The sequence below is a fragment of the Oryctolagus cuniculus genome, chromosome 4 (genome assembly GCF_051225735.1).
Source record: "Oryctolagus cuniculus isolate XC-2025 breed Fujian yellow rabbit chromosome 4, ASM5122573v1, whole genome shotgun sequence".
NCBI lineage: Eukaryota > Metazoa > Chordata > Mammalia > Lagomorpha > Leporidae > Oryctolagus > Oryctolagus cuniculus.
The window spans coordinates 3,992,667-4,013,939 of record NC_142870.1 but is presented as its reverse complement, the minus strand read 5'-3'; the positions used below and the strand labels follow the sequence as shown (position 1 = coordinate 4,013,939).

The window sequence follows — 21,273 nt, the reverse complement described above, 5'->3', positions numbered from 1 at the left end:
CCTGGGAAAGCAGTGGAAGGTGGCCCAAGTGCCTAGGCCCCTGCACCCATGTGGGAGACCTGGAAGAAGCTCCTGGCTCCTGGCTTCAGCATTGCGGCCATTTGGGGAGTGAACCAATGGTTAGAAGATCTCTCCCCCGTCCCCTCCCCCACTCCTCCTCCTCCTCCTCCTCCTCCTCCTCCTCCTCCTCCTCCTCCTCCTCCTCCTCTGTAACTCTGCCTTTCAACTAAATAAAAAATATTTTTTAAAACTTCGAAATCCATGCAGTTTTTCTCATAGCATACATTTTTCCATGAACTTTTTCAAGACCCCTTGTATGCATAGATTACATAGATAATTACATAGATAACTTTTAAAAAGGTTTATATATTCATTTTTTTGAAAGGCAGAGTTACAGAGAGGAATGGAGAGACAGAGAGATCTCCCACTTACTAGTTCACTCCCCAAATATTTGCAAAGGCTGGAGCTGGGCCAGGCCAAAGCCAGGAGCCTGGAACTCCATCCGGGTCTCCCACGTGGGTGCAGGGGCCCGAGGACCTGGGCCGTCCTCTGCTGCTTGCCCAGCTGCATCAGCAGGGAGCTGGATCGGAAGTGGAGCAGCCGGGCCTCAAGCTGATGCTCACGTGGGCTGCCGGCGTTGCAAGTGGCAGCTTAATAGGCTCCCCTCGGCCCTGGCCCCTCAGATTCTTTTTTGCACCAAAACAACCTTATCTGTTGATCCTATTTTCCACACACTTTGTGACGTCCTGAGGAAGACGAGTGAGGGCTGTGTGGAGCTTGGTTCTCACCATTCTCCTGGTGTGACCCTATGAGAGTGGCATTCACAGGTTTATTTAAACGGAGCTGGACAGAGGAGGCCTAAAAACAAGCAAAATAAAACTGAAGCGCTCCTCAGCTTCCCCCAGCCACAGCTCTGACGCTGTGCGCAGCCTGCCCGAGCCGCAGGGGTAGGAGTGGACGGCTGTGGTCAGATCTCAGCTCCCTGTGTCCACACGGCTCACTGCACGTCTGCTTGCATGTGGCACACACGGTCCTGGGCACTCGAGGGAGCCTCTGTCTTCACCACCACTCTAGGGGGCTTTTTATCATTATTATTTGAAAGGCAGAGTTACAGAGAGAGAGAGAGAGAGAATTCTTCTGTTTGCTGGTCACTCCCCGGGTGACCGTGACAGCCAGGCCAAGGCCAGACGCCTGGTTCTCCAATCCAGATCTCCCACGTGGCACCAGGGCCACCTTCCGCTGCTTTCCCAGGCCATTAGAGGAAGCTGGATGGGAAGTGGAGAGCCCACGTGGGGTGCCGGTGTCACAGGCGGTGGCTTTACCTGCTGCGCCTCGACGCCCACCCCTCAACATTCCACTTCAACCTCTGAAGACAGAGGACTGTCCCTCTGCCCCGCGAGGGGTTTCTTGAGAATTTGAGTAAGGACAGAGCTCTGCCTGGGGCTGGCTGCAGGCTCAGCTTACGTCACTTCCCTTTCCTGGGCTTCCGTCTCCGTGTCTGGGAAGAGAGGCTGTTGGGCTGGAAGCAAGATCCGGGTGCCAACCTCTGACGATGTGAGCGGACTTGCAGCTAAGAGCTGCCCGCGGCTGCCCGGGTCAGCAGACACCAGGCGCTGGGTGATGGGGCGGGGGCGGGGCGTGCACATACAGAGCCGCTGTCACTCACCGCCCTGTCCCCTCCTGTGTCGCCCCTTCTAGTACAACGCAGACAAGGCCATCGTGGACAGCGGCACCACACTGCTGCGCCTGCCACAGAAGGTGTTTGATGCCGTGGTGGAAGGCGTGGCCCGTACGTCTCTGGTGAGTGCCGGGTGCCCGGGTGACACGGGCTTGGGTGCGAGTGGGCGGGAGCCTCCCTGTGTGTCCTGGTGCTGTCCACACCGTGACTCTCCCTGGAGACGGTGAAGTGAGGTTTCCCTTTTCTTAGCCATTACGTAGTAAGTTAGTCTCACCCTCTGATGTTAGTAAGCAAATCATGCCTTCGTTCTGACCCCAGAGACCTCGGATCTGCACATGCAATGTTTTAGAATTATCTAGTTCATGTTGTTGTTGTTTTTAATCTGAGAAAAAAACTCTCACTAATAGGCTCTAAGCAGTACATCAAGCATATATTTCTGAAAAAAAATAAGAAAAAGTGCTTGGGAAGCTCTGTCTGCACCCCAACTTTCAAATCTATCAATCGTAAATATATAGATCGATAGATATATTGAATGACTGATTGACTTCTGGCCTTTAAAACAAGGCACCCAAAAACCTACGGGACCTTGGCCTTCATCCATGCTCTCGGGCACCAGAACCCCTGTAGCTGACACCGTGATTTCTTCCACAGAAGACAAAGCCAAGTGGCCAGTCTGATGTCTGCTGGTGCCCACGCTCTGAGACAATGTGGTTGGGGGACCGGGCTGATGGCATTCCGAGTGGGACCCCAACTCTCAGAGCAGGTCCAGGCAGCAGGGGGCCAGGGCAGTCCGAGTCAGCCTCGTCTGTACCAGGCTGTGCCCAGGGGCCTGGGAGTGGGGTCCAGCCCTCCGGGAGCCTCCCTCGGCTCTGGTGGCCCGTGGGGGGCTTGGGGTAGGATGCCTGGGGGCAGTACAAAGAGCACTTCCACCCCAGCCACGGAGCTTCTGCCACTTCCTGGGGGAGAAAAACCATACTTTGGGCTTCTCAGGCATCTCCCCAACACCTCTGCACTCAGGAGCCCCACGCAGGCCCACCAGAGTCAAGTGTTTCCCGCACGAAGCCTTCATCCCACTGCCCACGGGGGTGGCAGAACTCCAAGGCCTTGCACAGGAAAACACACGGTGGCTGCCTTGTCCCAGCTCACAGCAGGAGCACGGGACGCGCGAGAGGCTCTGGTCCACCTGCAGCGAACAGGCCCAGTCTGACAGTGCCGCGGTGCGGGCCGGTGCTGTGGCGCAGTGGGTTAAGCTGCCCGCGACACTGATGTCCCATCCGAGTGCCGGTACGAGTCCTGACTGCTCCACGTCCAATCCAGCGCCTGCTAATGCGCCTGGGAAAGCAGCGGAAGATGGCCCAAGTGCTTGGGCCCCTGCACACGCCTGGGAGACCCGGAAGAAGCTCCTGGCTCCTGGCTTCAGGCTGGCCCAGCCTTGGCTGTTGCAGCTATTTGGGGAGTGAACCAGTGAATGCAAGATTCATTCTCTGTCTCTCTCTCTCTCTCTCGCCCTCTCCCTGTCTCTGTAATTCTGCCTTTCAAATAAATAGATATGTATTTAGAGAGAGAGCAAGAGAGCGCGTGCTGTGCAAAGATTAGCACCCAAATCAGCAGAGCAAATCAGCAGCGTGGGGTGGGGGGTGGGGGCGGGGCTGACCAGCAGGCCCTCGGCACCAGCGGCTCTCAGGGCCGCGGCTGGGAGCAGCCACTGTAGGAAGCCAGAGCCAACCTCTCTCTCTTTTGCAATATCTGCTGAATCAGAAAAAAAAGAAGGCAGATCCAGTTTTTTGAACCTTAAATTTAGAATGTTGTTAAAAATCAGAGCATCCTTAAAATAAGGAGCCATATGCCGGTCTCGTAAATGGTAAAGATGCACACGGGTGTCTGCGAGCTCCGTGTTCCGGAAGTCGCCCCATCGGAGCTGTGAGTGTTTCACGAGTGAGCCGAGGCTGTGTCTGCAGCCTGCGACCTCCCCCCCACCCCCCCGCCAGCCGCTGGGCAGCCCGGCCTCCGCGGAGGGGCTGACGGCCTGCGCACTGCTGACCGCATCGCCCGGCTGCCCCACGGCCACCGCCGGGGTGAGAGAACCACCAGGGCCAGATTCGTTTGCGGCATCTCGAGTTACCTTGCGATGTCACCCGGGGCCTGCGCCAGGCAGACACACCCGGGAGGCTGCTGGTCTTGGGTCTCGCCAGTTGTCGCGTGGGCCAGCGATGCACCAATTCTTTTATCTGCCGGGCTTATGGCTCTCGGACCTGGGTCACCTTTCGAGCTGAGGCTGGAAGGGCCATGCAGATGTGGGGCTGTGCCCCAGGCACGGGTTGTGCACATGAGATTCTCCAAGGTAGCGGTTTGTGGGAAGGAGCCTGCATATCGGGCAAGGCAGGGCGTGCAGGTGCACACGGGGTCACGGGCGCCAGGGCTCTGGCTCCAGACTCCCAGGTAAGCAGCACGGCTCTGGGGCAGTAAGTCAGCCGTCCGACTCAGCTGTGCCACTTTGGCCAGTCCCCTGTCTCCCCGGAGCCCCCTGCTGTCTGCACACGGGAGCTGGCCGGACTCTGGCACTGGAGCCCCGTGCTCACTGTGGGCCTGGCCACCCTTTGCCCTTCACCGAGTCCAGCACAATGACCCCGCCCCCCGCAACCTCTCACCAGCTCGCCGTGAAGAGCTCCCCTCGACTTTGCATTTTTGGAAAGCAAAAGCATACCAGCGCCGGCATTAGGAACTTTGCAAAGCAGTCAGCGCAGCGTGGCAGTGAGCGTGGTGGGTGAACGGGCAGGGCGCCGTCTCCCCACTCCCGTGGTAGCCCCCAGCAAGGTAGCACCCAGCACCTGCTCCGTACTCGGTAGGTGGCTGTGCCCAGGTCACCCAGTGGCACCCAACGTTCTGTTCGCTTCTCGCCGACCCCAGCTTCCTGTCTCCTTGCTGTCGGCCCCTGGACTCCTGTGATGCCGCGTGCCCACCCCCCGGACGCCCCCTGCCCGTGCCCCTCCTTGTGGGGTCTCCCTCGCCAGCCTGTTCCTCTGGCTGGGCCGAGGCCCCTCTTCTGCACGACCCCTGTGCTGTTGCGTCCACAGCCCTGCCTGTGACTCTCGGGGGGCCGTGTCCAGCCCAGGCCCGTCCCCTGGACCTCCAAGGACTCCAAGCTAAGGAGACACACACACGTCCACGTGGACGCCCTGCTCACACCCTGACCCCTGACACATGAAGGGCTGGGTCACTGACAGCACCCGCTGCCCACCCAGCCTCATCTCGCCTCCCTTCTCACCCTCAGCGCCATCTTCCCCTGCCGTGACCCACGTCGGCCAGCGGGCAGGGTCCACCCAGCACCCTGGGCTGTGCCTGCCCCCGCAGGGTCCACCCAGCATCTGGGCTGTGCCCCCCTTTAGGGTCCACCCAGCACCTGGGCTGTGCCTGCCCCCGCAGGGTCCACCTAGCATCTGGGCTGTGCCCGCTCACCCCCGCAGGGTCCACCCAGCATCTGGGCTGTGCCCACCCACCCCCGCAGGGTCCACCTAGCATCTGGGCTGTGCCCGCCCCTGCCATGACCCCCCTGCTCCTTCCCCAGGGAGGCTCCCTGGACAGACAACCCCTGCCCCATCACAGCTCCTCCCGGCTGTGCCCCCAGGGGCCGGGGGCTGGGTTACAGGAGCCACTTCAGACCAGCTCTGCCAGGGCCTACTCTGCACAGGACTTCCTGTGGGGGCCTCGCAGGTCCCCTGAACTCACAGCCTCCGCAGCCGGGCTGGGGGCAGACGGCACTGCCCTGAGGGGAGGAGCAGGTGCATCCTGTGCTGGCGGCCACCTGGTGTCCCTGGAAGCCATGCGTTTCCCCACGGGCATTTCTTGGGTCTCTGGGTGCTACATGTGAGGACTACATGGACAGGAGAGGACCCCTCTGCCCTTCCAAGGGCTTAGAGTCCAGTGCAGGAAACAGAAGTGAGTCACCCAGCAAGTATGACTTGCCGCCTGCCACCAGCAGGAAGGCCACGAGCTATGCATGAAAGTGTAGTCTTGTTGTGTTGGGAAGTCAGGGAGGACTTCCTGGAGGAAGAGGTGCCTGAGCTGCTATCCAGAGGACAGAATGTTCCAGAAGAGCAGAGGGCTCACACTGGGGCTCTGCTGGGCCCAGGGAATTCAGAGGGCAGCTGAGCCCAGAAGGGCCTTGAGGGCCATGTTTGGAATTTGTTCTTGTTCCTAAAGGGCCATCGCCCACCGCTGTGTGCCCTGGGCCAGGTGGCTGCGCCTCTCTGTGCTTTGGACTCCCCGTAGTAAAGCGAGGGGGTGATGTCGCCCCCACGGCGTCGGTCAGCGCAGGTCACTCTGCCTGCACCCTCACTCCAACAGGGCCCCGCTCTGTGCACACCAAGCAGCCTTTATCCCCGAGGGCTCCAGCAAGGGCACCGAGCCAGCCAGGCGCGGCTTCCTGTGGATGTGCCGGGCTGGCGCCGATGCTCCGGCGTCTCGTTCTGCCTAGATTCCGGAATTCTCAGACGGCTTCTGGACGGGGTCCCAGCTGGCGTGCTGGACGAACTCGGAGACGCCCTGGTCCTACTTCCCCAAGATTTCCATCTACCTGAGGGACGAGAACTCCAGCCGCTCCTTCCGCATCACCATTCTGCCGCAGGTACGCACTTGGCGTGAGCGCTTCCCGGGGAGCACGCGTCACCCCGTGTTGCAGACCCATTGCACGGCTGTGCTCCTCACTCAGCCAGGGGCGTGTTGGGGTGCAGAATGTCACCCACACAGCGGGCAGCCCGGCCGACCCCCACATGGTACCAGGGTCTGGGAGGGACAAGAACGGCCACCATCCTTTCCATGGTGCTGCCCGCCAAGCTCAAGGCCAACCCAGGGTCACCGGCTGGGCACTGAGACCGCCCCCCCTCAGGGGGAGGAGCCAGCCTACAAAGGGCGTGGCTACAGGATGGCTGCCACAGCCCCCTCAACTCACCTGTCTCCTGTTCTGTGTCTCTGAAGACTAAAACTGCCCTGGGCGTGATCGTTATCTTTCTACAGTGCTGAACACAGAGACTGTGCCCTCCGCAGTCTGGTCTCCCCACCCCCATTCCCCATGCCCTGGCTCCTGTCTGCTGTCACCGCCTCCCCTGGACCCCAAGGTGTTGTCCGTGCGTCTCAAGTCCCCCTGGGACTTCGGGGTGCCGTCTGTGTACCCACTCTGTCCTGTTCAGAATTGCTGTCACACTAATCTCCCTCAGCCACGGCTCAGCTCCCCTGCTGCGAGAAGTCAGTGGGTCCCCAGGGTGTAGCTCCTGGCCTAGGCCTGGCTTCCCATGCCCCCTCCCACGGCCTGTCCACCCCCAACCCCTCCCCGCCCCCTACTCGTCCAGCCTCCCGCGCTGACTTCCTGTTACCCTGCTCCACGCTGCTCCTGCTGCTGCTCGCGACCCCCGGCACGAAGGCCCCCGTCCTCCCTCCATCCGGGTCCCTCCCACCCACCATGCTGCTGCGTAGGACAGAAAGCTTCAAGGGAAACGCGGCCCCACGGGGGACTCGCGTGCTGGGTGCGGGAGGCCTGAGTTACGTGCCAGGCTGTGCCCTTGGCTCACGCTGCGTCTTGAGCAAACCACCGAGCCCCGCGCCTGTCCATCTCTCTGACTCTAAGAGAGAAGCGGTAATCCTCACCGGCAACATTTCCAGGAGAACACACGATCCCTGGATGAGTGCCACTGCACGCCCTGGCGTTAGGGTGATGTTTCCAGCCTCTTTGAAATAATGCGCTTTTGGGCCGGCGCCACGGCTCAATAGGCTAATCCTCTGCCTGTGGTGGCGGCACACCGGGTTCTAGTCCCAGTTGGGGTGCCAGATTCTGTCCCGGTTGCCCCTCTTCCAGGCCAGCTCTCTGCTGTGGCCAGGGAGTGCAGAGGATGGCCCAAGTGCTTGGGCCCTGCACCCCATGGGAGACCAGGAGAAGCACCTGGCTCCTGCCTTCGGATCAGCGCAGTGCGCCAGCCACAGCAGCCATTGGAGGGTGAACCAACAGCAAAGGAAGACCTTTCTCTCTGTCTCTCTCACTGTCCACTCTGCCTGTCAAAAAAAAAAAAAAAAAGAAAGAAAGAATGCGCTTTTGATGATTAAATTATGCTCGGCTGGCCAGCGAGCTGGGACATCATTTCTTCCTTGTGGTTTGTAACGCATGTCACCGCCCCGCTGGGCGCGTGTGCCAGACGACACGTGGCCTAAGGCTGCATGCAGAGCCGGGGCCGCTATGAAGTGGTGGCGTGAGCAGGCATTCGGGAGAACTGTCGGTGTCCAGGGCAGAACGGGGCGGGCCCTCGGAGCGGAAGGCTGGGCACCTGGCGCATGCGGGAGAGGGGTGAAGGAGCAGCCCCTTCATTTGCATATCTGCATATGCATTCATAGTCAATCTCCCTTAGGAACCCGGGGTGGGGGGTGCTGGTCTGGGTTGACTTTGCTGTGTTCACACTTTTGGTTCCTACAAGTGTGCCGCTTTCCCCGCCGTATTCCTGGTTTCCCACGTAGCCTTTGCCTGCTGTGGTCCTGTGAGGCCGTAGAGAGGGGCGGGAGACGCCTGGGCACACAGGCTCCACGTGCTGCTGTCACTGTCGGCACGACTCCGCCCAGCAGCTTCTTACTAACGTTGAGGGCAGCCACGGGCTCCCAGCCGACGAAGATGCTGGCCGGGCCCCCGCCTGCGACCCTCCGGGCGCGGGCAGTGATGGGTGGGCAGCATTGTGTGTGCAGGAGAGCCAGGTCTCTGTCTTGGCTGACATTGTCACAAAAAGGCCAGTCTGGGATTCCGTCCCAAGCAAGTCCCCCAGGGCACAGCCAGGGTGACGCGTGGGAGACAGGAGCCCGGTGGTCCTGGGGTCGCAGCACCAGGTGCCCTGCGATAACTGTGTGTGTTTTCTTATGGATTAGAACATTCAAAGGCGGTGTGTGTATGTGGTATATGTGGTGTATGGTGTGTGTGTGGTTTGTGTGTGCTATGGTTGTGTGTGTGTGTGTGGTGTATACATGGTGTAGTATATATTTGTTATATATGTGTGGTGTGGTTGTTTGTGGTGTATATGTGATGCGTGTGTGGTTGTGTGTGTGTGGTACATATGTCGTGTGTTATGGTGTGGTTGTGTCTCTGATGCATATGTGATGTGTATATGTGGTGTGTGTGTGGTTGTGTGTGATGTACATGTGGTGTGTATGCGCTGTGGTTCTGTGTGTGGTGTGTGTGTGGTGTATATGTCGTGTGTAGTGTGGTTGTGTGTGTGGTATATATGTCATGTGTGTGGTGTGGTTGTGCCTCTGTGATGTATATGTGATGTGTGGTGTATATTTCATGTATATGGTATATATGTGGTGTGTGTGGTATATATGCCATATGTATGGTATATATGTGGTGTGTGTGTGGTTTGTGTGTGGTGTATATTTCATGTGTATAGTACACATGTGTGTGGTGTATGGTATACATGTGGTGTGTGTGGTTGTGTATGTGTGTGGTGTGTATTTCATGTGTATAGTACACATGTGTGTGGTGTATGGTATACATGTGGTGTGTGTAGTTGTGTATGTGTGTGGTGTATATTTCGTGTGTATAGTACATATGTGTGTGGTGTATACCTTGTGTGTATGGTATACATGTGGTGTGTGTGGTGTGGTTGTGTCTCTGTGGTGTGTGTGGTGCAGGTGTGGTGTGTGTGTGTGCGTGTGTGTACATGTGGTGCAGGTGTGGTGTGCGTGTGTGCGTGTGTGTCTCCGGGACCCACTGCGGCAGGGGCCCAGGGACGGAGGCCCTGGCGTGCTGTGGGGCTGCAGACGCCGAAGGCAAAGCAGCTGCGGTGCAGGTGCCGAGGGGCAGCAGGCGAGGGAGGAGGCGGGGCAGCCGTCCTCTCCGAGGCCACGAAGACAGAGACCCAGCGTGGGGGGCGTCAGCTGCGCCCGCTGGCACGGGCCCTCACAGTTACTCACCTGCTCCCCCGGAGAGGGGCCGCTTCAGAGGAACCGGGAGGTGTGGCACCGTCACTGTGCCCTGATACCGAGGGCAGCGCTGGCATTGAACCGAGTGCTTGACAAGTGACTGCTGGGAAGACGGGCGGGTCGATGGGCGGGTGCACGGACAGATGGATGGATGGATGGATGGACGGATGATGGACTGACTGGTGAGTGGTGGCTGGATGCTGAGTGGGTGGTTGGATGGGTAGTTGGATGCGTAGATGGACAAGACTGATGGACAGACTGGTGAGTAGGTGATGGATGGGTGGGTGGCTGGATGGACAGATGGATGGACAGACTGATGGACAGACTGGTGGGTAGGTGGGTCGTTGGATGGGAGGGTGGGTGGGTGGGTGAAGGGACTGATGGACAGACTAACAGACGATGGGTGAGCCGACGAGGGGACAGATGAATCGATGGACATGTAAGCCGTGTACAGTTAAAGTGGTCCCTGTGTGTCACCGTGTGTCTGTGCCTTGCACAAGGGCTGACCCCAGCTTCCCTTGCGTGCTGGACACAGACAAATCAGCCTGCCTCTTCCGGGGCCCCGCCTGTCCCCTGGGAGGGGTGGGCGCACGCTGCGCCTCGCTCGTGCTGGACCTCGCCCGGCTCACGGTGTCCCCCGGTTGTCCTCCCCCCGCAGCTCTACATCCAGCCCATGGTGGGGGCCGGCCTGAACTATGAGTGCTACAGATTCGGCATCTCCCCCTCCACCAACGCGCTGGTGATCGGCGCCACCGTCATGGAGGGCTTCTACGTCGTCTTCGACCGAGCTCGGAGGAGGGTGGGCTTCGCGGCAAGCTCCTGCGCAGGTGAGTGGCTCCCGTGCCCACCGGAGACCTGGGCGTGGCGGCAGCCGCGGGTGGCCACTCTTGATCTCAATTTGGCGATGACTGTACTTAGGTTTGGGGTACGGGGCGGCACTTCAATACGTGTTCCTGATGCCTACTGAGGAATCAGGGTGATGGCGTTTCGCCTCTGAGTTTTGAAGACTCAGCTGGAGCTCCCTCCTGGTGTTTGCTCACAAGTGTCCGGGAGATCGTCTCCCCGCCCCCCTGTGCTGCGTGACATCAGCTGTGCATCCCTTCCGCCTAACCCCGGTCACCCTCCCATTGTCCAACCTGGCTCTGTCCCCAGTCCCTCAGCCTCCAGGAATCCCCATTCTCTGTTCAGATTGAGGGTTTTTTTTTTTTTCTTTAGCTTCCAGATCTGAAAGATAACATGGTATTTTTCTGTGTCTGGCATCTTTTTTTTTTTTTTTAAGATTTTATTTATTTGAGAGCAAGCATTAGACACAGAGAGAGAGACAGACAGAGGTCTTCTACCCACTGATTCACTCCCCAAATAACCACAATGACCAGAGCTGGGCTGATCCAAAGCCAGGAGCTAGGAGCTCCTTCTGGGTCTCCCATGCAGGTGCAGGGGCCCAAGGACATGGACCATCTTCCACTGCTTTCCCAGGCCACAGCTGGGAGCTGGATCAGAAGTGGAGCAGCCGGGACTTGAACTGACGCCCATAGGGGATGCCTGCGCCATAGGTGGAGGCTTAGCCTGCCAGGCCACAGAGCAGCCCCTGGCTTGTTTCTTTTAACATGAGGTCCTCCGCTCCCACCCACGTTGCTGCAAGTGCCAGGATTCCGTTCTTGTCGCGGCTGACAAAGCTCCCATTGTGGGTATCTGACGACATGTTCTGTATCCCTCTGATGACGGATGGGTTAATTCCGTATCTTGGACTTGATGACACATCAAGTGCTGTTGAATGCTTTCTTTCAGGCCTGTTATCAGTTACCAAATATTAGCCAGAAAGTGGATACTGGGTTTCCTGAGCGGTAGTTAGCATGGACCAGTAAACACGCCCTCGATAAGTCTGAGTCACACGATTCCTTCCCACATGACGCTGGAAGTCGCCTGCCCTACAGGAACACAGGACCTCGGGGACGCTGTTTCTCACCAGTTAAAGCCAAACGAGGGAAGAAGAAAAGTCGTAGACAAACTGTGTGTAGGTTCCCTCAAAGCTGTCCTCATTATGAAATAACTAATACCTAATCATGCCTTATGATGTTAATCCTAGAGAATTAAGCCTATTTTTCTGTAGAATTCCTCTGGAGGACTGGTGTGGGTGTGGCTTCAGGGTGTTAGTCTGCGAGCCAGTTGGGGGGGGGTGGTGGGCGGAGCTTCAGAGAAGGCTGCGGGGGGGGGGGTCTTGCGATTTCCCAGTGGGCTCGCGGACGTGGTTCAGTGGGAGGACCGGGCACTTCTGATCCTGGGCTAAGCCAGCAAGGAGGAGGCAAATCCTAGACCGAGTGTGGGATCAGATGGCTGGAGAAGAGTGGAGAGAACCCATGTATGGGACGGCAGCTGGGAGAGTGGCACCTGGCAAAGTGTAATTCCCCAAGGACCAGAAAAAATTGGGGGTACATTGGGTTTGGAGTCGGGAACAGAATGGAACCCCAAGCTCCTGTAGGGAACACACTACGAGAGAAGACTTAAGTGTGCAGTTTCAGAGGGAGCGATGACCGGGATGTGGGAGAGAAAGCAGTCACGCCAGATCCCCCTGCAGCTGACGGGAACGCAGTAGGGCTTCCATGGACAGAGAGCTTTGAACACTCAGTGGGGTCGCAGGGCAGGAGGTGTCGCCGAGCTCGCCCAGCTCCACCCGAGCAGCGCAGAGGGCGGAGGGGAGGGTGTGTGGGGGAGCGCCGGGCGGCACAGCTGTGCAGGGAGAGCGAGACCGCCGCTAACCTTTCCTCCCCAGGTCGTAGTGTCCCCGGGATCCTGCTGGACAGAGCAGGGGAGCCACGCTGGAAGTCTGGTTTGGACACACTGGCCTCTCTGACAAGTGAGGGAACATTCAGGAGGAATGCTGAGACGCGTGCAGTAGAGCTGGGCTCGTAGAGAGCGAATGGCAAAGAGGGTGTTCCACACACCGTCTGGAGTCACATTCCAAAAGTGTTCGCACCAAAATAAGTGTATCCTCTCGTCTACTTTGCCATGAGTTCATGGAGGCAAGCACACTGGGACTCCTTGGGCCTGCCTGGGCTTTCCTCTTTGTCCAGTCAGCGTCCAGGTGTGTGCTAGCTCTCCCTGCCTCGGTGTCACGGAGGGAGGCCCTTCCTGGTGGCTGTCGTTAGGACTGTGCGACCAGGATCCCCACTGCACTGCCCAGGGAGCGTGCGCCACTTCTTTGTAACTCAGGGAATCTAGGAACCAAAGCGGTTTTGCCGCAGTGTCTGTCCCCCGGTGAAACACTGTTGAAGTAGGGGTGGCCGCGGCGACAGCTGTTACTCCGTCCCCTCGGCGCCCCCGAGTGTGGCCCTGGCGTCTCCCAGGCACGTGGCCGTGGGAAATGCTTTAGTAGCGAGCATCGCCATTAGAGCGACGTATTTTTCTGCTTTTCCTCGCGAAGTCTTTGATGGGTCCTCTTCTGTGCATCTCTCGTTGCCGTCTTAAAAATGTATTTAAGGTTTTGGTAGTTAAACATTTGATTTTGCCAGCTGAGGGAATGCACGCTGATGGAGATCTCATTCCCAGCGCAAATTATTTAGCCATTAGGGTAATTGCTTTCCTCGGGCTGCCACCGGAGGAGGCAGCACTTTGATAAATGGAGCGGACACCCTGGCTGCCTTTCTGGTTAAAGTGCTGGTTTTTAATTGTAGGATGTTTTAAGTAACAGTAAGATGTTTCCAGTTACAGAGCAGTGAAGACAGCTGTCCCTCCGCGGCCGCGGCAGTGATTCCAGAGCCCTAGATAGGCAGATCCGCAGAGGTTCCGGTTCCCTGCATAAAATACCGCGACGCTTGAGCTACGCATTGATTCACCCTTGGATGACTTACGACCCCTCATACGATGCAAACAGTTGTTCTACTGTATTGTTAAGGGAACAAGACAAGAAAAGGGTTTGTGGTCGGCGCTGTGGTGTAGCAGGTTGGGCCTCTACCCCCAGCTCCGGCATCCCATATGGTGCTGGTTCAAGTCCCGGCTGCTCCATTTCTGGCCCAGCTCCCTGCTAATGTGTCTGGAAGAGAGCAGCAGATGGCTTGGGCCCCTGCACCCATGTGGGAGACTGAGGAAGCTAGCAGATGGAAGATCTCTCTTTTTCTTCGTCTCTCCCTCCCTCTCTCTCTAACTCTACCTTTCAAATAATAACAATAAATCCTTTTAAAAGAAAAAGACCTGTACATGTCAGTGCAGACACAATTTTTGTTATAGATTCTCCTTCCACAAGTGGGAGAATTCAGATTCCGGGGCCAAGCGTACACATCGTGTGCCTACAGGAAGTCCAGGTGTAACAAATGCTAGCATTGTGTCATCGCTTTCTCAAAAATGTGACATGGGGATAAAAAGCAAGCGTAGCTAAAGGCCCACCCTGGGCTGGACTGCAGCCAGGTGGGTGGAGCCGCCACTGGGATACAGCAAACATCACAGCGCCGGTTCGAGTCCCGGCTGCTCTGCTTCCAATCCAGCTCCCTGCTGACGCACCTGGGAAAACAGCAGAGGACGGCCCAAGTGCTCGGGCTCCTGTCGCCCACTCTGGAGACCCGGATGTGGTTCTTGATCCTGTCTTTAGCCTGGGCCACCCTCGGCTGTTGTGTGTGTTTGTGGAGTGAACCAGCGAGTCAAAGATTTCCCTGTCTCTGTCTCTCCCCCTCCCTCTCTCTGTCTCTCTCTCTCTCTCTCTCTCTGTCTCTGTCTCTCCCCCTCCCTCTCTCTCTCTCTCTCTCTCTCTCTCTAATAAATCAGTCTTGGCAAAATGAATAAATAAAGCCTCACCCATCCCCTTCCCCAGTTACCCCTCATCCTGAAACGGGCAGACGTCCTTCTCCTAACTCCTGTCCGTGTTTAATTTCCCTGAGATGGTGTGAACACCTGTGTTGGTTATCTGTTGCTGTGTAGCCATTCTCCCCTAAACAGCCGCTTGTTGCCTGGGCGGTTCCTCAGGGTTGGCCGTGGAGGAGTGGCAGAGCTGGCTCTGGCCCGGGCCTCAGAGGCCACCACATGGTGGTTGGCGAGAGTCCTCCCTCCCTGGCCGTGTGGACTCAGCACAACCGCCCGAGAATCCGCAAAGCAGGCGATCGGAGAGTGCAGCCGGCACCCACGGCAGAAGCCTCCGTCCACAGCCTCCATTCTGTGGGTCACACAGGGCACCTGCAGCCGTGGGAGAGGGGACTGGGCCGGCCACACACCAGCAAGGAGGGCTCTCGGGTGCCCTGTCCAGCTGCCTTCCCTCTCCTTACCATGGAATGCAGGCAGGGTTACAGAGAGGCAGAGGCAGAGGCAGAGAGAGAGAGAGAGAGAGAGAGAGAGATCTTCCATCCACTGGTTCATTCCCCAACTAGCCACAATGGCCGGAGCTGTCCTGATCTGAAGCCAGGAGCCAGGAGCTTCCTCTGGGTCTCCCACATGGTTGCAGGGGCCCAAGGACTTGGGCCATCTTCTGCTTTCCCAGGCCATAGCAGAGAGCTGGATCAGAAGTGGAGCAGCCGGGACCTGAACTGGCACCCACAGGGGATGCCAGCACTGCAGGAGGCGGCTTTACCCGCTATGTCACAGCGCCGGCTCCCAGAATTGCATTTTCTAAATTTGCACATTGTTCTGAGTACAAGGTCGCTGGTTGTCACTGCACTGTCACATCCCATTGTGCAAACAGTTCCGGACTAGGTACCCAGTCTGTGTTGATGGACTTTGGGGTACTTTCTGATGTTTGCAGTTCGAAACATTACTGTAATAAAGAGCTCTATGTCATGACTGGAATCTTCTAGAACTGCAGTTTCTAAATGATTTGGCGACTGTCGGGTTTGTCTGCAAAATAGCTGGAGTGCCAGAATTCCACAGGAGTCTCCAGCCCCTCGACCGTTGAGATCTTTGATTTGTTCTGTGCGGTGCCAGTCCCTGTGACATGGAGTGTCGCACTTTAGCTGGCATTATGGGGTGTTGCGCTTGCTCCCTGAGCGTGAGTTTTTCTGTTGCTGTCGCGTGTGCGTTTTTCCACTCTTCGCTGAAGGGTGTGAGTTCTTTGAGAACTGGATTTTCTGGATTCCGTCTTCTGACTGCTCTGATTTCTCCTTTCACCCATGTTGGTGTTTTTAGCTTACATCCTATTTAATGTACTGAAATCAAATCCATCCATTTCCCTCTCATAACCTGGACTCTGTGTCCTACTTAAGAAATTCTCCCATAACCTCATAAAAGAGATTTTTTTTCTTCTGTAGACACCAGGCTTTTTTCTTATCTTTCTCCCAAAATGTGAAGTAGGAATCTAACTTTTTTTTTTTTTTTTTTTTTGACAGAGTGGATAGTGAGAGAGAGAGAGACAGAGAGAAAGGTCTTCCTTTTGCCGTTGGTTCACCCTCCAATGGCCGCCACGGCTGGCGCGCTGCGGCCGGCACACCGCGCTGATCCGATGGCAGGAGCCAGGTGCTTATCCCTGTCTCCCATGGGGTGCAAGGCCCAAGGACTTGGGCCATCCTCCACTGCACTCCCGGGCCACAGCAGAGAGCTGGCCTAGAAGAGGGGCAACTGGGACAGAATCCGGCGCCCCGACTGGGACTAGAACCCGGCGTGCCGGCGCCGCAGGTGGAGGATTAGCCTAGTGAGCCGCGGTGCCGGCCAGAAATCTAACTTTAAAAGGCGACTGTGCCCCAGCAGTGTGCTGAGTTGCTGACGTCCTGCCCTCTGACTTCTCTGATATTTTGTATGAAAACGTTTCGCTCCCAGAGAAGACAGCATCCGCAGCCGTGCGCTGCCAGCCGGGCGGGTCTGGTGACTCCCTGCGCAGCGCTGTGCACCAGACGCGCAGGTGTGCGCATTTCTTGCTGCAGCACCATGAGCTTTCACCCCTCGGGGTTTCACTGTGCATCTCGTAAAAACGTGGACAGTCTCGTGTATAACCGCATATCATCATTACGCCTGAAAAAGCCAGCAACATTTACCTGACATCCTGTGATAGCTAGACCTGTTCCCAGTTCTCCCAATATTGTTGTCTTAGCTGTTCTTTCTTTCTTTTTTTTAAGACATATTTATTTATTTGAAAGAGTTATACAGAGAGAGAAGGAGAGGCGGGGGGGGGGCATCTTCCATCCGCTGGTTCACTCCCCAACTGACCGCAACGGCCAGAGCTTAGTTAATCAGGAGCCCAGGAGCCAGGAGCTGCTTCCGGGTCTCCCACATGGGTGCAGGGGCCCAAGCACTTGGGTTATCTTCCACTGCTTTCCCATGCCATAGCAGAGAGCTGGATCGGAAGTGGAGCAGCCAGGAGTCAAACCGGCACCCATATGGGATGCTGGCACTATAGGCAGCAACTTTACCCGCTATGCCACAGTGCCAGCCCCTAGCTGTTTTTTTCTTTGAAGGTTTGTTTGAAAGGCAGAGTTACAGAGGAAAAGGGAGAGACACAGAGAGATCTACCATCGCTGGTTCCCTCCACAAATGACCACAATGGCCAGGGCTGGGCCAGGCTGCACCCAGGAGCCAGGGACTCCATCGAGGTCTCCCACATGGGTGGTGGGAGTCCTGGCCCCCAGGCACATTTCATTAACGGGGAGCTGGACCAGAAGTGAAGCAACTGGGATTGGAACTGGTGCTTGCGTGGTGGTAGTTTAAACCACTACAGCACAACACCAGCCCCTGTTTTGTTTTTGAAAGGCAAAAACCCAATGCCTTTGTAAAATGGATTGTATTCAGTTTTATCTGAGTGGTTCCTAATGGTATTTCCTGTAAACTTGAACTTGGATCCAGAGGCTGAGACGCAAGTTAGGTATTTCTGCAGAGTCCCCGCTGACTTTAACGGCCTCTGTGTGCTACACCAAGTCCCTGTGTGGGCCTGGGCTGTCTCTGAGCACCCTGCTCTGTCTCCGGGAGCAGCTGTCCATCCCTGGACTACACCGATGGCCCTAATTTCCTGGTGACAACAGGACAGCCTCGACCTGTGTTCTTATTCTTACTGGCCTGGGTGTTTCTGCATTTTCCTTCCGCTTGTCAAGATCCCTGGAAAGCCCTGCTGAGATGTTGATCAGCACTATATCAAATTGATAGATTATAGATGAATTGGTTACAATGTTGTGTCTTTTCCCCATGAATGTCCTAAATTTCATTTGTTTCAGTCTTCTTTTATTTCATATGGCAACGTTTTGTGATTTTTTTTCCAAAAAGCCTTTCACGTAGATGTCTTTTTTATATAAATCTTTTTGTTATTTTAATTTATTTATTTGAGAGGTAGAGTTACAGACAAAGACAGGGAGAGACAGAGAGAGGTCGTCCTTCTGCTGGTTCACTCCCCAAATGGCCACAACGGCCAGGCCGAAGTCAGGAGCCAGGAGCTTCTTCCAGGTCTCCCACGTGGGTGCAGGGTTCCAAGGACTTGGGCCATCTTCTACTGCTTTCCCAGGCCATAGCAGAGGGCTGGATCGGAAGAGGAGCAGCCGGGACTAGAGCTGGCATCCATGTGAGATGCCAACGCCGCAGGTGGAAGCTTAGCGCACTACGCCACAGTGCCGGCCCCACCTACTGATTTTTTCTCTTTTTCCCACAAACGTTTGACGCGCCCCCCGTTCCATGTGGCACCCTGAGCGCGGTGCCTGCCGTAGGTTGGCGGTGTTGCTTTCTGAAGTCTGCATTCGCGGACCCCCAGTCCCTCAGTCCACTGTCAGGAGGGGAACAGCCTCGCCGTTCCTGGTACATTATGCTGGGCCTGCTGTGTAACCCTGTTGGCCGTACGCGTAGGAGCCAGTGGGGAAGTCCACCCGGAGGCCGGGCCGGGAGGGTCAGAGCAGCCGACTCATACGACTGGAGCATTAAATAAATTGCTGAGTCATTAGAACAGGACATAGCAATTTTCTACCCACTGAAAAGCGCACGTTAGCATTTCTTTCATACAAGTCCACGACAGGTAAGCTTCATTTCGCTCCGCCTCTCGAATGCGGAGTTCCATACTTGGCGTCCGGGTGGACCGGGTCCCTCAGCCCATGAAGACGTCAGCTCCTGGTCCTCTGGCCGTGTCCTTGCGGGGCCAGACCCCAGGCGGTCCGGCCGACGTGGCTGTAGGCGTGATCTCCGTGCTCGCTCTGCCTGCATCTGAAGGTTGCGGGGTTCTGAAGTTCACCCCAGGGCACCCGGATGTGGCTGGCTTCTGCACCCTGCTGGAGACCCTCTGCTCCCTGAACGTGACAGTCCCGTCTGTCGTGGTCCATCCGGGGCCATCCTCGGCGCCTGCCTTAGCCACTGTTGGCGCATGCATTCTTCGCATCGTCTCCCGCATCTCCTGGGAGATTAACGTGAGATTTCTCGTATTTCCTGGAGGTCTCTGAACTTCTAGTTCACGTTTGCTTCCTTTATCTTCACTGTAGTCTACATAACTTCTTCAGGTGCATCCGTGCTGCCCGGTGCCCTGCGCGGCTCTGTCCACGCCGCCACTTAATCCAGTCAGTGATTTTCCATTGCACTGACTGTACTTTCCTATTTTCACATCCAGAAATTCCGTTTTGCCCTTTTTCACGTGTACCAGCTTGCTTTTCCATAATGGCCTGTAATAATGTCAGTGTGCCTAGGACTTCCTTTAGTTTATGTGATCGAAATGGCCACATAAAATCCAAAAGGTACAATAAATGGTGCCAACTCCCAGAGAAGCAATCCAGTCATTACCAAAGTGCTTCCTCATTGTTTTTTTTTTTTGTTTTGAGACGCCTGTTCTAGCCCACAGATGTCCTGTCGTTTATTTAAGTGGTTCCTTATTGACAGACACTTACGGTGTTTCCAATCTTGTATTTCTACAACATGCTCGCGACAATAGCCATGGCTGATACCTGCGCATTCACGTGGATGGAATCAAACCTCCACACGAAACGGCTGGCACTCGCGTGGCTGGGCGACAGGGCTGAGCACGCGTGATGCTGATAAATGCTGTCACGTTGCCTTTTGTAGAGGCCACGCCCACTGGGCCTGGCTGTCCCAGCACCCTGCTGGGACTGTGACCGAGCCTCGCCGGCCTGGCCAACATGGCCGCCTCCAGCTTTCAGGAATCTCGCACTTTGCTTGAGCTGCTCTGCTTTCTGGGAGTGAGGTTGAATTTCTGTTCCGACATCTCCAGTCATTCGTGTTTTCTGGAAACGGTCCATTCAGATCCTGTGCCGAGTCTTTGCTGCGTCCAGTACGGCAGGGCGTCAGCTTAGCCCAACGGAGGGACGGCGTCGCCCAGACGAAGGAAGCGGGGAAGATGAGAGATGTGCACGTGGGGCGAGCAGGGACACTGCGTCCACGGCCGGGTGGAGGCCGAGGCCGCGAGGGCCGGTTCCCCAGGTGTTTATCATCCACGGTGACTGATCCGTTCACCGTAAAACGTGCCGTTTCCTGCAGACGGGATTTCCTGCCTGGGGGAGTTTAACCAGTGCAGCCGGGAGCAGTGGGGGCTTCGCTGTTCGCAGGACGCGGGGGTGAAGAGGGCAGTCCCGACGGGCAGGGGTCCCCAGGGGCACGGAGTATTCCCCAGGCAGCGACGGCCCCCTCGCTGTTCCCCGGAGCCCACACGGTTCCTTAGCTGCCCAGCATCGTCCGATGCCCTTAGCTCTGACGTAATGTGGCCGCTCAGCTCTGCGGTGGGCCAGGTGTGCCTTCCACAGACGCAGGCCACACGCTGTTCCCCAGCAAGTGTTCCCGTTGGGTTTAGGTTTCTGCATTGATCTCTAGGAGCTCCTGATGTAATGGAGTGAGCAGTCGTTTGTCTGGAGCAAAACCCTGTGACTTGCATCTCGTAAATTTTTAAAATGTTGCTTATGGTGCATTTTTGTACAAATGCTTACTTTAGTGTATTTAAATATTTCAGTCTTTGGCTCTGACTCTCTTGGGTTTACTGTCACACTTTAAGTGGCAAAAGTAGTTTTTTGGTGATTTAGTCTGATTCTTGTTTGGTTTACCTTGCCTGGGATGTATCCCCACGGTGACCAGCCCACTGTTTCCGCAGCTCGTATTGCATAACCCATCTCTCCTTCCTTAATCGGGGCCGCACAATCATTGCATACCAAGTTCCAGCGAGCGTTTGTGAGGGGCTCATTGATATATCTGGTAGCATTAATCCCCTTTCATTAGTCTTTTTTTAAAAGATGTTATTTATTTACTTGAGACGTAGAGTTACAGACAGTGAGAGGGAGAGGCAGAGAGAAAGGTCTTCTTTTCACAGGTTCACTCCCCAAATGGCTGGAGCTGGGTTGATCCGAAACCAGGAGCCAGGAGCTTCTTCCGCATCTCCCAGCTTGGGCCATCTTCCACTGCCTTCCCAGGCCTAAGCAGAGAGCTGGATCAAAAGTGGAGCAGCCGGGGCCGGCGCCGTGGCTCAATAGGCTAATCCTCCTCCTTGCGGCGCTGGCACACCGGGTTCTAGTCCCGGTCGGGGCGCCGGATTCTGTCCCAGTTGCCCCTCTTCCGGGCCAGCTCTCTGCTGTGACCAGGGAGTGCAGTGGAGGACGGCCCAAGTGCTTGGCCCTGCACCCCATGGGAGACCAGGAGAAGTACCTGGCTCCTGCCATCGGATCAGCGCGGTGCGCTGGCTGCAGCATGCCGGCCGTGGCAGCCATTGGAGGGTGAACCAACGGCAAAGGAAGACCTTTCTCTCTGTCTCTCTCTCTCACTGTTCACTCTGCCTG

The 21,273-nt window shown here is 56.5% G+C and overlaps 1 protein-coding gene across 5 annotated transcripts in view; it reads left to right on the top strand.

The window, feature by feature from the left end:
• BACE2 (beta-secretase 2) overlaps window positions 1–21,273 on the top strand; it is an 85,404-nt gene that overhangs the window by 51,419 nt on the left and 12,712 nt on the right. For all 5 annotated transcript variants that reach the window (XM_070073149.2, XM_070073148.1, XM_070073147.1 and 2 more), the window contains 3 exons: window positions 1,699–1,800; window positions 6,153–6,302; window positions 10,287–10,455. In XM_070073149.2, the coding sequence (XP_069929250.1) occupies window positions 1,699–1,800; window positions 6,153–6,302; window positions 10,287–10,455 (421 nt within the window). The remainder of the gene's footprint in view (window positions 1–1,698; window positions 1,801–6,152; window positions 6,303–10,286; window positions 10,456–21,273) is intronic.